Genomic DNA, 14620 nt, shown 5'->3' with positions numbered 1-14620 from the left:
TGCTTACTGCCACCATCCGCTTCTTATCAAGGCTTTAGTGCTTGGTAAAAATCCTGAAACATCAGTATTTCCTCAAGAAGCCTTGAGCAAGGTTTAAAATAAATCATTTGATGTTTCCTAGGTTCTATAATCACAATTCTTGTGAAAGCTCTACTGGGTGTTCACAGAACTCCTCAAAGCTATTCTTGACTACATTACCCACTGAAAAAAAAAAATAAAAAAAAAATCAAAGTTATCCCTCACTGCCATCAGGGACTCACAAGTCTATATATCTGACTGAATATATGTGGTTTATAAATCACTCCCCTGAAAGCCCCCAAATGCACATATGCAAATATTCTAAGCAAGAAAAAACAGGGACAAGTTCTGAGCCCCAGACAAACCCAACGTAAATAATGTGTTGAGAAAATGGATTCTCAGTCACTGTGGACTCACAACTTCAGTTTATTTGTCTCAAGCAGGAAATCAGAGATTACATTTTAGGTGAAGTCACTTCAGAGATTTGCAAATGGGACCGGATTAAGGTGTCTACTCACAATTTGGTATCACATTTTATCATGCTTTTCCCTCTTCCCCTCCTCAACAGTGTCATGAACCTCCGTAAAGCTGAAGAAAGTAGTTCATTCCCATGAAAACACCTGATTCCCTGGAATCAGGCTTTCCTGAGCACAATCTCTGCAGGTCCTAAAAAGACAGCTCTTGATGAGAACCTCCTGAAAGGCTTCCATGGTTGTAATACAGAAGCCAGATCAGTGCCCTAGTTTCAGGTTGCTTTATGTGGAGAGTCTTCACCTATCACATGGTACTAAACTGCGATCCACTAAGAGTTTTTGCAGTGAATATCATAGCGTTTGAATTTTCATTTTAAAAAAGGGCTGAGTGATTGATCACCCCCAAGCATTGAGATAAACTAGTGCAAAGAAAAGTTCTTCAATCCTTTAATTATACATCCCTACTCAGTGCATAGAGAGTCCATTCTCTGAACAGTTACGGTGTATATATATATATATATATATATATACACACACACACACACACACACATATATATATATATATATATATACACATATACATACACACACACACACACACACACATATATACATATATATATATAATTTATATATTTGTAGGGATCTGAAGCAAAAGGAGAAAAGCCATACCAACAGATGCAATTATGAAATTGCATAACAAAACAAATTAAAGGGTAACTTCTTAAGAAGGCTTCCCCCCACCCCTCCCTTCTGTGTGGAGGAAGATATGGGCAAATCTATAAAGGGATAAAATATCCTTCATTAGGGGAAATGAAATAAAAGATTAACCCCAGGATATCTTTAGATCATTTGCCTAGTCTCTTATTTTTGGTAGCACCAAATTGTATCTCCCTCCTCTCCCTGCCCCACAATGTAAACTTTAACACGCTGGCCCAATAGCACAATACATTTTGGGAATCCAGGCATCAGCTTTCAATGCACAAAAAGGTGAAAGCGTTGAACATCCCTGCAAAACTTTTTTTGGATCCGGAGCCCTGTGGGCACTGACATACCTCTAGTAGCTGCTACAATTCTTCATCAGCATCAGATTAATATCAGATTATAAAGCACAGTAGAGTGATGATGGGTACAATTCCAAACAGCTTAATTGACAAACTTTGTTTCAGTTTGTACCATATTGAATTCATAGCTTGTGTGCCTCTCCTATAACAGCACATGCTCTGCATTGCCTTGGGGATGCACGTACATGCACATTCAGCTCATTTCACAATCTGCTTTTAGCTGAATGGGGTGGTGGTTTTCTCAAAGGCTTCTGCTTTTTATTCATAATATCGGAGCTCATTCTAAAATCATACAATTAAATAAAAACAAATTTTATTCCAGTATGCACCATCTTAAGGAAAATTCAAAGCTAATGTTTTTACGCAATGCCAGACTTTTCTTTTAAAAGGCCCAAATTTAACGCATGACACACACGAGATCATAAATTACTTTGGCTAAAAATTTTTTTTTAAAAATCTGACAACATTTGGCTTGCAGGTTACTCTATATAATTTAGATACGTTCTTTAAAAGGACGATGGAGCAGTCAGGCCATCTTTTCCATGGTCACGTAGGAACTACAATATTCTTGGCTAATAAAAAGAGAAGAGCAAGGTTTGCATTTCCACCAGCTTGCTCCAAAGCTTCAAGAGCTTCCTGCATGGTAAAGCCAGCACACAGAATCTGATTAATGTCAGCTGCAGGGAAAACAGGCAGTTGAGGAACTCTGGAGTGCAGTTCCAGATCGCTGATTGGAGGGCAGAGCAATGGCTCAACAAGTCCACATGGTGGCCTTGGATCTTCAGGATTTGAGGAACTGTCAGTTATTTCAGACACTTCTGTGAACAGGCTCTGAGCATCCTGAGGAACATCTTCCTCCACTGTGAGCTCAGGTGAATGTGATCTGTTCAGCTCTAAAGTCTGACTGGCTGGAACTTGGTCATTTACTAAACGTTCAGGTAAAATTTCTGCCTGCTCAGTACTCTGTAGTTGATCAAATGTTGCAACTGAGCTCAGAATGACAGAATTACTCTTACTCGATGACTTCTGTATCTCTAGAGCATCTTTTTCAACAATTGACTGACTGCTAGTTAAAACCTTGATGCTAGCATTTTCTATTCCCATAGCATAAGATGGTGCCCCTGCTAGTCCCTCAGGGTTTGCAGGTTCACGCATCACTGTATGAAAGGAGCTATTTAGATCCCCACTCTCTGGATCCACACTTTCATGTTCATCATCAGAAAGCTTCTTGCATTCCATTTGCTCTTCAAGAACAGTTTCTGGTTGACCTGTGTCTTCTTCAGACATAAAAATGACAGAATCTCCTTTACTATTTATAACCAAAAGTTCATGAAGCTCCTTCAATGCTGCTGTTAAAGATAAACATGGCTCTTCAGTGGATGCTGCTGTATCACTGTTCACCTGATGAATATCAGAAGAGGAAGAGCTATTATCAGCTGATAAATTAGGTAACTCAGTACATATTGCAGTCATTTCAACATTGGTTTCAGATTGCAGTAAATCACTAGTGGAAACTGGGTTACTCGAAAATACAGAGGAGGAGTCATGCTCCGATGACTCCATTTGCATCAAAGAACAATCTAAGTTCAGACAAGATCCACCAATATTCTTCGCTTGAGCGTTCTGTTTGCTTGACAAGCTATGCACTGTGATTACAGACTGCTCAGCTACATCTGTTTCCATGAAGATTTCTGTATGTGTACAGACACAGGATGCGGACATCGGGATATTGTCTCTTCCACACGATAGCTCTATCTTCTCCAGGCCACTTTCTCTTCTCTCAGGAAGACAGTCAACCGGCAATTCCGGCTGGATGTTCGTAAGACCTTGTTCCCTCACAGCAAGTAACTCAAGGCCACTGACATTACAAGGATGTTCTGGCTCAGTTGGTTCATTCTGTTTATCCAGACATTGTTCACTCACTGGTTCTTTGTATGTCTGAAGAGCCAAAGGAAACTCATTCATTTGGTTCAGTTCCAGTGATTCTGAAGGCAATGATACATCTAGAAACACCTGCTGCCCATACTTGCTGGTGGTGTCAGACAAACTGCCTTCTCTTGTCACTTCCATAGGAGATTCCAAACCATGGGCTTGTTCTTTAGCATTATATTTCATTAGACTGTCAGCAGTGACTGTTTTTTCAAGTGTATTCTGTGAAGGTATAGTTGGACTATGACAGGCTACTGCTCCAGTCTGGATAGCATGGTCATTGTGTGCTGAATGAGCAGCATGATCAGAAAGATTCTGAAACAGAAGAGGGTCTGGAGCTAGCTGGCATTCAGCTGGTGACTCCAAAGACTTCACAGCTGTAGAATCAATTATCTCTGCTAGACTAGATTTGTGTGAGCAAATTGAAGCAGGGGCAGAGACGGAGCGATCAAGTAATTGATTTGTGGGATTACAGATCTTGGAACTTAGTCCTGAAGAATGGACTGGACTTTTAAATCCATCAGAAGATGGTAAAGATGGCATTTCCAATGAGGTAGTTTCTTTATCATTATTCTCTATACATGGATAGAAAGAGAAAGAAGTAGTTAGGATTATAAGAGCTATTACATTTTCATGTAATATAACAATTTCAGAATACAGGCTGTAAGGACATTTTGTACATCAGTTGGGTATGCCATTTCAGTTTGGTAACTACACCGGAAGTGCCACTTTCTCATGAATGTACTGTGACTAGATCAGCTGTAACAGCCCTTCCAGAGCTCTTTGAATAAATGCAAAATTTGGTAATTACATTACAGGGGCAGATACGTTATTATGGGTGAGTATGAGAGACTGGATGAAACCAGGTTGACTTTCAGATCTCAGATCTAATTTGCTATGCTCACAATTAGAAGAGACATTTTAACTAGTAAAGCCAGCAAGTATAATCTGAAGTAATTGACAAAAAACAGAAAATCCTATGATTCCACATACAGAGTCACTTTTCAGAGCAAAAACATGCTCAATTTAAAAACTTAAGATCCCAACTCCTCTTCCACCCCTCCCCTCAAACATTACATACAGCCCCTTTAACAGGAAAATGTCCAGGGTATTGTGTGTGGTTGGGGGGTTAGCTTGTATAGCTACTTATTGGTTTGTTGAAGTTTTAAAGCAACTTCCATAGAAGTTTATCCTTTTCCATTCGGTAATACCTGCTCCCTTCCCCTAGCCTTGTTGTGCTTTGTAAGAAACAAGAGGATCCTTTCTTTGTCTGGATATCAGCAAAGATATGAGAACAACAGCAAAGAGAAATACCACAGAGTAATAGAAAGCCACTGTTTATTATTTGTTTTAATTTCTCAGAGTGGTGGATAAAAAAGCAAGATATTTAGAGTTCAGAAAACATTTACCATCAGATTATAACAATTTTAGAGTTGAAAAATTGTGGACCTAAATTACTTGACAGCTTCTGTCTTCATTCATTTAACATTTATTTTCTGTTCCAAGCTACTGATGTCTGCCATAATGGGAGGAGGCAGGTGGTTGCAAATTCACCTCTGAGCAAAGTCAATGAGTTCAAAACATCTATTTTCATGGTGATAAAATAAGCAACCTGTAAAGCTTTTTAATTACAGAACCCAAAAGGGCCTCTGAGAAACACTTGCAACAGTACAGAAAGGCCACATAGTAATACAAAAGATATTTAGCATTTAATAATGCAATTCAAATACAACATGCTGAATAACAACGTTCTCCCAAGGGAGTGCAAGTTTTCAAGGTATAATAAAGTAGTATGTTTATGATCTAGTTGTGCCCAAGACACTTCAAATTAGTCAGACAGCTTTGCATAATAAACTTACTGCAAGTGTTTAGGTACTGCTGGCCCTTTTAAAAAAAAAAAAATCAATTGCTATAACATGGTCACGGCTTGTTTGTTAAACTCCGCACACGCAGCCATTACAAGCTGAAGTTGTAGCCTTTCAGTTAGGAAGCTTAACATAACCATATAGTTAACCAGGTTTCTTTATATTATTTATATCTTTATATCTGTTGTCAGATAAGCCCAACCAATGAGTGGCCTATGGCTGTATATTGGTAACCTGACTTGCTGTCAACACCAAATTAATTTCTTGCTTTAAAAATCCAAAATTAATACAGATATGACCATGCAGTGGCCTTTCACCTCAGGAAACCTGTGTTTGAATCTTAGCTGAGGACACCCATAAATATCAGTGTGATGGTGTCCTTCTAGTTCTTGTTTGTTACATTGCAAAGTCACCACGCTGTTCAATGTGACTAGCTATCTTTGCACAAGAGTTTCAGGTTTATGCACCACAGGTGCTGTGGGTAAGAAATGGGTGCATTAGGAAAGTAGTGCAGGAAAGCTCATACACCTATTAGCCCCTCCTTTCCATGAACAAATGGTTTAAATAAATGTTTAAATGAGGAAAAAGAACACACTACAGGTTTGTTACATTTAGAGGTGGAATGTTTTCATCCTCTGAAAGGAATGAGCTGTCAATTTCACATCACATAGGTTTCTCCACAATACTGTTTAAAGCAAGGTTAGCCCTGCTGCTGGCAGTGTGAAAGTTGTAGCGAAAGCTCATAAATGGGTAGCTATAAATACCTGGTCTGTGGCCCACTCCAGCTGCAGTACACACACACTACATGCATCAAGGCTTCTGATGTTCTGTTTGGATTAGGAAACACAACACACCAAACTTGTATTAGCAATTCAAAGCACACAACATGCATGGTTATAGTCTGTGACCTCTCTCTCTCTCCCCTCCCCCAGCTTCTTCCAATATACGGTTCTGAACAAGGGAGCTCCTTGTGGTCACTGCCTTCCAGAAGTTCGGCTGGCCAGTTCGATACAAGAGTCTGTTTAGGCACTTTGCCATGTTGAGTCAAAAAGGAACTGCTCTTCAATCAAGTTAAAGATTTTACCGTACCATCATTTGATCAGTACGGAGTGCAGGAGAAGCTATGTATTCGATAAAAATACACAGCACAAGGCATGTTTAAGGGCATGCTAGCTCACTGTGCACTTCTGAAAATACACAGCAGGCACATTTCAGAGAAGTTGGAGCTGGGGACAGTGCAACAGTTCCTGGAGTCTGCTGCCAGTTGTCAGTAACTTGCTCTGTGCCCCTGGGTACATCACTTACCCAGTATGTACCTGTATCCCCATTTTACATATGGGGATAATAACAGCCTCACAATGGGTGCGTGGCCTGAAGGTTATAAGATTTAAGATCCTTGGGTGAAAGGCACCAGAGAAGTGTGCAGTCTGAGCCAGCAATACTTTTTCAGAACACCACAGTGACTAAACAGATGTAGCCAAGGGTGAAACATGACTAACAGCAGCCTTCTTTGCACAGAGGGGAGGATGTCTCACAACTGTGGATTTGGTTATTAGTAATCTCAGACAATAATTTCTATTTATCAAGAAAGATGTATTACCAACAAGTTGCATTCATTTATTTTTGCTAAGATTCTGGGTAAACGTATCAGCTCTCAGGCTCTTGTCAAATTTCCAGCATGACCTTCAGTGTGACAGTGAGTGTCCCTACACTAGATCACATTAGGATCTCTGTCCAAGTTTCCTATTTCCAATCAGCTATCCAAAACTTCCAGCTGCGCTGCCTGGTTTGTCGTCATCTGTCTCTCCCTGTGCACAGGTTCCAAAACTCAGTGGCCTTTAACAGGACCAGCAGGACAACTGAAGTAATTAAGACACACTGAATTGCTTTCCTTCATTTAAATCTTCAAAAAGTCTTCCTCCTTTTAAATATATAATTGGACTGCATTCTGCTGACTGAACACGCTCATGTGTGCACCTGGGATTTGCCTGAAAGTTTATTACGCCTGTCCTGTAAGAAGTCTGTTTTTGTCTCCTTGAGTACCTGTTTCCATTATTTTCCATTTAGATCAAGCTGGGACGTGGAGTCTCAAGAGAGGATACATTGGGCCACTCCTGTTCTACTGGTTGCACATCTGGTCTTAATGTAACTATGGCAACAATTTTGTCGAATTGTGATTTTAACAAAAAACATTTCTGTAAATCATCCAGCCTTCCACATTTTCACAGTCTTTTGCAGGGGGAGCAGCGAGGCCTGTGCAACAGAATGTTAGTGAAAAACAAGACTGGGATTTGTGTGTCTCCAATTAACATTACACTCAGACCCCCATCTGCAATGCCTGATTCTCTGAAAGGAGAAGGGGGACAGTCATCCTCTGGTGCAGTGGAAGATGATTTTGTTGACAGGGAATCTGTAATAAGGATCTAATTAGTCAGATACATCAGGGAGTTGTATCCATTTAGACAACAGAAGTAGCTGGTGTCCTGCCAGACACCTGAACGTGGTCTATCAAGGACCAAAGACATGGCAGAATCTGCAGAAGGATTTGTTTTCTAACTCTGTCAAGGAAATCAATACAATTAATAGGAATGTACCTGTCTCCAGATAAAACGCACCATATTTGATAGGGTTTTCCCTGTGCTGGAAAGAGTAAGGACAACATACGTGATGGGACTGCCTGTATACATAGGCATTCTAGATGCAAGTACAACTACATAAAGGGGTAGATTACTTCTCTATACCAGTGGTTCTCAAACTATGGGATGGGTCTCCAAAGAGAGGCACGAGATGTGCGCTTTTTTAAAAAAAAGCTCTGGCTGTCAGCCCTGGGCTGCTGGGCTCATGCAGAAGGGCTGTGCACACCCGGGAGGTGGGGGATGGGATAAAGGGGACAGCCGGAGCACCGCTGCCCCAGGGCTGACAGCTGGAGTACTGCCACCCAGGATTGGACTCTCTTCCTCCCCACTCCCCAAAACCTCAACAGTAGGTGGTGGTGGGGAACTCCAGCTGTTAGTCCCAGGGTGGCAGCAGCAGCAGCACGGAAGTAAGGGTGGCAATGGACACGAAGTCTCCTGTGACAAGTGATATTGACAAATATCACTTTTCATATCTCCACCCTCACTTCTGCACTGCTGCTGGCACAGTCCGGCTTCAGAGCTGGGTGCCCAGCCAGCAGCCACTGCTGCTGCTGCTTTCTGCTCTGCCTTCAGAATATATGTACTTTGGAGGTAGGGTGGGGGTTTGAATAAGTGATTACAGACACAAAGAAGGGGGGGCATGAGCAAAGAAGTTTGAGAACCACTGCTATTGTTAGGTTTTGTTGTAGCTTTGCTGTCAATATCCTAAAAATGTCATTGATTATAGGGAGTTGGCATCATCTGAATCCAACTGGGGAGAAAGCATTGTGCATGGTTGGAAGAGTACAAATCCTTGAACAGAAATGGAGTTCACATGGAGAATCTGAATAAATTGATATTGTCTCTGCAGGATTAATACCAGGATGACACTGGCATCTAACTCCAAATTCTGAGCCTCTCCGAGGTGGGTCTGAAAGGGTCAAATAAGGCTCAGGACTAATTCAGGTGTGTTCAAATGGGAACTTTACTGACCTAATGATGTACAATGTGATATCTAGCATATCATGAACCAAAAACGAGTCAAAATTTAAACCACTATAAAAGTACACAGAAGGTCCCGCAGGGAGATGAGTCTTTTAGGGCTGAACTATATCCTCTCTCTCGGCTTTCTTGGTGCCATCTGCAAGCAGCTAATATTTTGGAAAGGAGGATGATGATGCAAGAGTTAATATTCTGACAACTCAATATATAGCTAACAATTGCCTAAAAATGTGAGGTTTGTCACATGTCTAAGACTCAGTAAAATCACTTAAAACAAAACCTACCTGAAGTAACATTTTATACATATATGTCACAGTACCCCACAAGTACTATGGAACAACTAGAGATGACCTGTTCTATTTTAAATCCCTCTGTTAAATCACTCAGTTTCCTTCAGAGCTGAAACGTTGAGAGTTTGGTCTGAACCCCCAAGGTGAGACTGTTGGCAAATGAACAAACAGTCGAGCATTTTTAATTATATTAGCACAAAAAATGCTTTCGATAGGAAGTTATTGCAACTCTTTTGCACTCGATTCTCACACCTTAATTTTAAAACCTCAAACTTTCCAGGTTGATTGTCTTCAGTTTTGAGGGTCAGATAAAATTGAACCTTTGGTTTTGCAAAGTCACAATCTGACTGATGAGGCTTTGGAAAACCAACCTTGGTTTTACCTATCTCAAATATTCTAATGGGAGAAAAACTAATATTTATGGCTGTTGATTAATCTCAGTTAATGCACATGATTAACTCAAAAATTAATTGCAATTAATCGCATTGTTAAATAGAATATCAATTGGCATTTATTAAATATTTTTGGATGTTTTTCTACATTTTCAAATATATTTATTTCTGTTGCAACACAGAATACAAAGTGTACAGTACTCACTTTATATTTTTATTACAAATATTTGCACTGTAAAAATGATAAAACGAAATAGTATTTTGCAATTCACCTCATACGAATACTATAGTGCAATCTCTTGATCATGAAAGTGTAACTTACAAATGTTGATTTTTTGTGTTATATAATTGCACTCAAAAACAAAACAATGTAAAACTTTAGAGCCTACGAGTCCACTCAGTCCTACTTCTTGTAGCCAAATCGTTAGATCGGGAGATACTGCTGCCTGCTTCTTATTTACGTCACCTGAAAGTGAGAACAGGTGTTCGCATGGCACTGTTGTAGCCCGCATTGCAAGGTATTTACATGCCAGATATGCTAAACTTTTGTATGCCCCTTCATGCTTCGGCCATCATTTCAAAGGACATGCTTCCATGCTGATGATGCTCGTTAAAAAAAATAATGCATTAATTAAATTTGTGACTGAAATCCTTGGGGCAGAATTGTATGTTTCCTTTTCCGTTTTACCTGCATTCTGCCATATATTTCATGTTATAGCAGTCTCAGATGATGATCCAGCACATGTTCGTTTAAGAACACTTTCACTGCAGATTTGACAAAACACAAAGGTACCAATGTGAGATTTCTAAAAATAGCTACAGCACTTGATCCAAAGTTTAAGAATCTGAAGTGCCATACAAAATCTGATTGTAACAAGGTGTGGAGCATGCTTAAAAGAGCAACACTCTGATGCAGAAACTACAGAACTTGAACCGCCAGAAAAGAAAATAAACCTTCTGCTGATGGCATATGACTCAGATGATGAAAATGTCGGTCCGCTCTGCTTTGGATCGTTATCGAGCAGAATCTGTCATCAGCATGGACGCATGTCCTCTGGAACGGTGGTTGAAGCATGAAGGGACATATGACTCTTTAGTGCATCTGGTATGTAAATATCTTGCAATGCCGGCTACAACAGTGCCATGAGAACACCTGTTCTCACTTTCAGATGAGACCGTAAACAAGAAGCAGGCAGCATTATCTCCTGCAAATTGTAACCAAACTTGTTTGTCTGAATGATTGGCTGAACAATTGGGAGGATTGCCTGGACTTGTGGGCTCTAAAATTTTACATTGTTTTATTTTTGAATTAGTTATTTTTTGTACATAATTCTAAATTTGTAAATTCAACTTTCATGATAAAGGGATTGCACTATAGTACTCATATTAGGTGAATTGAAAAATACTATTTCGTTTTTTACAGTGCAAATATTTGTAATAAAAAATAAAGTGAGCAGTGTATACTTTGCATTCTGTGTTGTAATTGAAATCAATATATTTGAAAATGTGGAAAACAAAAATATTAAATAAATGGTATTCTATTATTGTTTAATCATGATCAATTTTTTTAATCATACAATTAATCGCGATTAATTTTTTTTAATCACTTGACACCCCTTCTAATATTATTTTAGATTTCCTGTTGAAGGTAATGAGATGAACCTAAGACACCAAGTCTGGCTCTAGAGTTTGCCAGGGTTTGGTGATGGCAAGGCTGGATCCAGGGTTATGATTTATGCCTCTCTCTACTTGTCTGTAAACTAGGAGCATGTCCGCACTACAGGACTACTGGGGCTACAGTGACACAGCTACAGGGCTGCAGATATGCCACTGTATCTCCATTACTTTAAGGTTGACCTGCACAAAGTATTTAAAAAAAAAAAGCACAAATTCATTTTTCAATCTTAATCACGGATAAAGGAATGGAAGGTTTTTTCCTTTTTTTCCTTTATCACCTTTGAAGAATCAGGATTGCAAAGTTTGGCCTTCCCTGATTTTGATCACAGACCACTGGGAGGTCCAAGAGATACATATTTTGAGCTATTAACACCTTAATTGACTGGAGCGAGAATGTTGAATCCTTAAAGTTTTTCACTCAAATCTTGTCTCATTGAAGTCAAAGATGCATTAACAAAAACAGAACTACAAAGTTTCAAACAGCCCGGTTAACTGCTCAGTCTTCTGCTTTTAGACCATCACCATGGCCTGACGTATACCTAAAACATATGTTGACCTAGCTACATCACTCTGGGGTGTGAAAAACTCACTATCCCAGCCCCCCCATGAGAAACGTAGTTTGTAGGGTCTAAATTAGCTGTTACCACTCAAGAAAGATCTTGGAATCATTGTGAACAGTTCTTTGAAAACATCCGCGCGGTGGCAGTCAAAAAAGCTTAACAGAATGAAGGAACCATTAAGAAAGGACCAGATAATAGGACAGTAAGTATCATAATGCCACTCTATAAATCCATGGTACGCCCACACCTTGAATACTGCACGCAATCCTTGTTGCCCCATCTTAAAAAAAAAGAAAAGGAAGTACAGAGAAGGGCTACAAAAATGATTAAGGGTATGAAACAACTTCAATCTGAGAAGAGATGAAAAATACTGGGACTGTGCAGGTTGGAAAAGAGATTTCACATAACACAAGAACGAGGGGTCACCCACTGACATTAACAGGCAGCAGTTTAAAAACAAACACAAAGAAGTACTTGTTTACACAGTGCACAGTCAATCTGTGGAACTCGTTGACAGAAGATGTTGTGATGGCCAAAACTATAACTGGGTTCAAAAAAAAAAAAAGAGTAAGATAATTTCATGGAGGATCTGTCCATCAGTGGCCATTGCTCAATATGGTCAGGACACAACCCCATGCTCTGGGTGTCCCTAACCCTCTACCTGCCAGATGCTGGGAATACATAACAGGAGATGGATCACTTGATAATTGCCTTGTTCTGTTCATTCCCTTTGAAGCATCTGGCATTGGCCACTGTTGGAAGACAGAATACTGGGCTAGATGGACCACTGGTCTGACCCAATATGGCCATTCTTACAAGCTGACTTAAGCCCCAGTACAGACACCACTAGGTTGACACAAGAATTCTTCCATCGACCCAGCTACTGCCTTTGAGGGGTGAATTAGATCTAGCAATAGCAACACTCGTTTCATCACCGCAAGTATCTACGCTATAGTGACACAGCTGTAACATCACAGCTCTGACGCTATAGAGCATCTGCAGTGCAGACAAGTCCTGTTTCGCTAGTTCTCCAGTCATCAAGGCCTTCCAGCATAGACAGGACCGGAATCTGCACATCTTTAAGGCTTCTCTTATGTTGTAAAGCAGTAAAAGAAGGGGCACAAACTCATTATTTTTCCCCTTTGCAGATCACCTTTAACACCGAAGATGTAGGTTAGGATACAGTAATTCCTCATTTGAATAAATAGGAAAATCAGATTTTCATAGTTACTGAGTAAAGAAATATTTCAGCTCTGAGATACCATCACTGCTGTGGGTACCCACATGGCCCCACAGTATGCCAACATTTTTATGGCTGACTTAGAACAATGCTTCCTCAGCTCTCGTCCCCTAACGCCCCTACTCTACTTGCGCTACATTGATGACATCATCATCTGGACCCATGAAAAAGAAGCCCTTGAGGAATTCCACCATGATTTCAACAATTTCCATCCCACCATCAACCTCAGCCTGGACCAGTCCACACAAGAGATCCACTTCCTAGACACTACAGTGCTAATAAGCGATGGTCACACAAACACCACCCTATACCGGAAACCTACTGACTGCTATGCTTACCTACATGCCTCCAGCTCTCATCCAGACCACATGATCCATCGTCTACAGCCAAGCTCTTAGATACAACCGCATTTGCTCCAATCCCTCAGACAGAGACAAACACCTACAAGATCTCTATCAAGCATTCTTATAACTACAATACCCACTGGAGAAGTGAAGAAACAGACTGACAGAGCCAGAAGAGAACCCAGAAGTCACCTACTACAGGACAGGCTCAACAAAGAAAGTAACAGAACGTCACTAGCCATCACCTTCAGCCCCCAACTAAAACCCCTCCAGCACATCAAAGTTCTACAACCTATCCTGAAGGACGACCCATCACTCTCACAGAACTTGGGAGACAGGCCAGTCCTTGCTTACAGACAGCCCCCCAACCTGAAGCAAATACTCACAAGCAACCACACACCATACAACGAAAACACTAACCCAGGAACCTATCCTTGCAACAAAGCCCGTTGCCAACTCTGTCCACGTATCTATTTAAGGGACACCATCATAGGACCTAATCACATCAGCCACTTTATCAGAGGCTTATTCACCTGCATGTCTAACAACGTGATATATGCCATCGTGTGCCAGCAATGCCCCTCTGCCATGTACATTGGCCAAACCAGACAGTCTATATGCAAAAGAAAAAAAATGGACACAAATCAGATGTCACAAATTATAACATTCAAAAACCAGTCGGAGAACACTTCAACCTCCCTGGACACTCAATTACAGACCTACAAGTCACAATTATTCAACAAAAAAACCTTCAAAAACCAGACTCCAACGAGAAACAGCAGAACTGGAATTAATCTGCAAACTGGACACCATTAAATTAGGCTTGAATAAAGACTGGGAGTGGATGAGTCATCACACTAATTAAAAACTATTATTTCCCCATGCTAATTTTCCCCTTACTGTTACTCACACCTTCTTGCCAACTGTTTGAAATGGGTCATCCTGATTATCACTATGAACTTTTTTTCCTTCTGCTGACAATAGCCCACCTTAATCAATTGGTCTCATTAAGAGTTGGTATAGCAACCCCCATTTTTTCATGTCCTCTGTATCTATCTGTCTTCCTACTGTATTTTCTACTGCATGCATCTGATGAAGTGGGCTTTAGCCCACGAATAAATGCGTTAGCCTCTAAGGTGCCACAAGCAC

At 40.4% G+C, this 14620-nt stretch overlaps 1 protein-coding gene across 5 annotated transcripts in view; it reads right to left on the bottom strand.

Annotated features, from left to right (window-relative positions):
- Positions 1-1848: 1848 nt before the first annotated feature.
- The window catches only part of DDI2 (DNA damage inducible 1 homolog 2), a 38746-nt gene continuing 25974 nt past the window's right edge, over positions 1849-14620 (bottom strand). The window contains exons 9-10 of one of the 5 annotated variants that reach the window (XM_038376358.2): positions 6116-6178; positions 3924-4061 (exon numbers count right to left, since the gene is read on the bottom strand). In XM_038376358.2, the coding sequence (XP_038232286.1) occupies positions 6162-6178 (17 nt within the window). In that variant the 3' untranslated portion in view covers positions 3924-4061; positions 6116-6161. The other 4 variants (XM_038376353.2, XM_038376355.2, XM_043500186.1 and 1 more) reach the window with 4 other exon arrangements.

This window comes from Dermochelys coriacea, chromosome 18 (genome assembly GCF_009764565.3).
Source record: "Dermochelys coriacea isolate rDerCor1 chromosome 18, rDerCor1.pri.v4, whole genome shotgun sequence".
In the NCBI taxonomy this organism is placed as follows: Eukaryota; Metazoa; Chordata; order Testudines; family Dermochelyidae; genus Dermochelys; species Dermochelys coriacea.
This window is presented reverse-complemented; position numbering and strand designations above follow the sequence as displayed.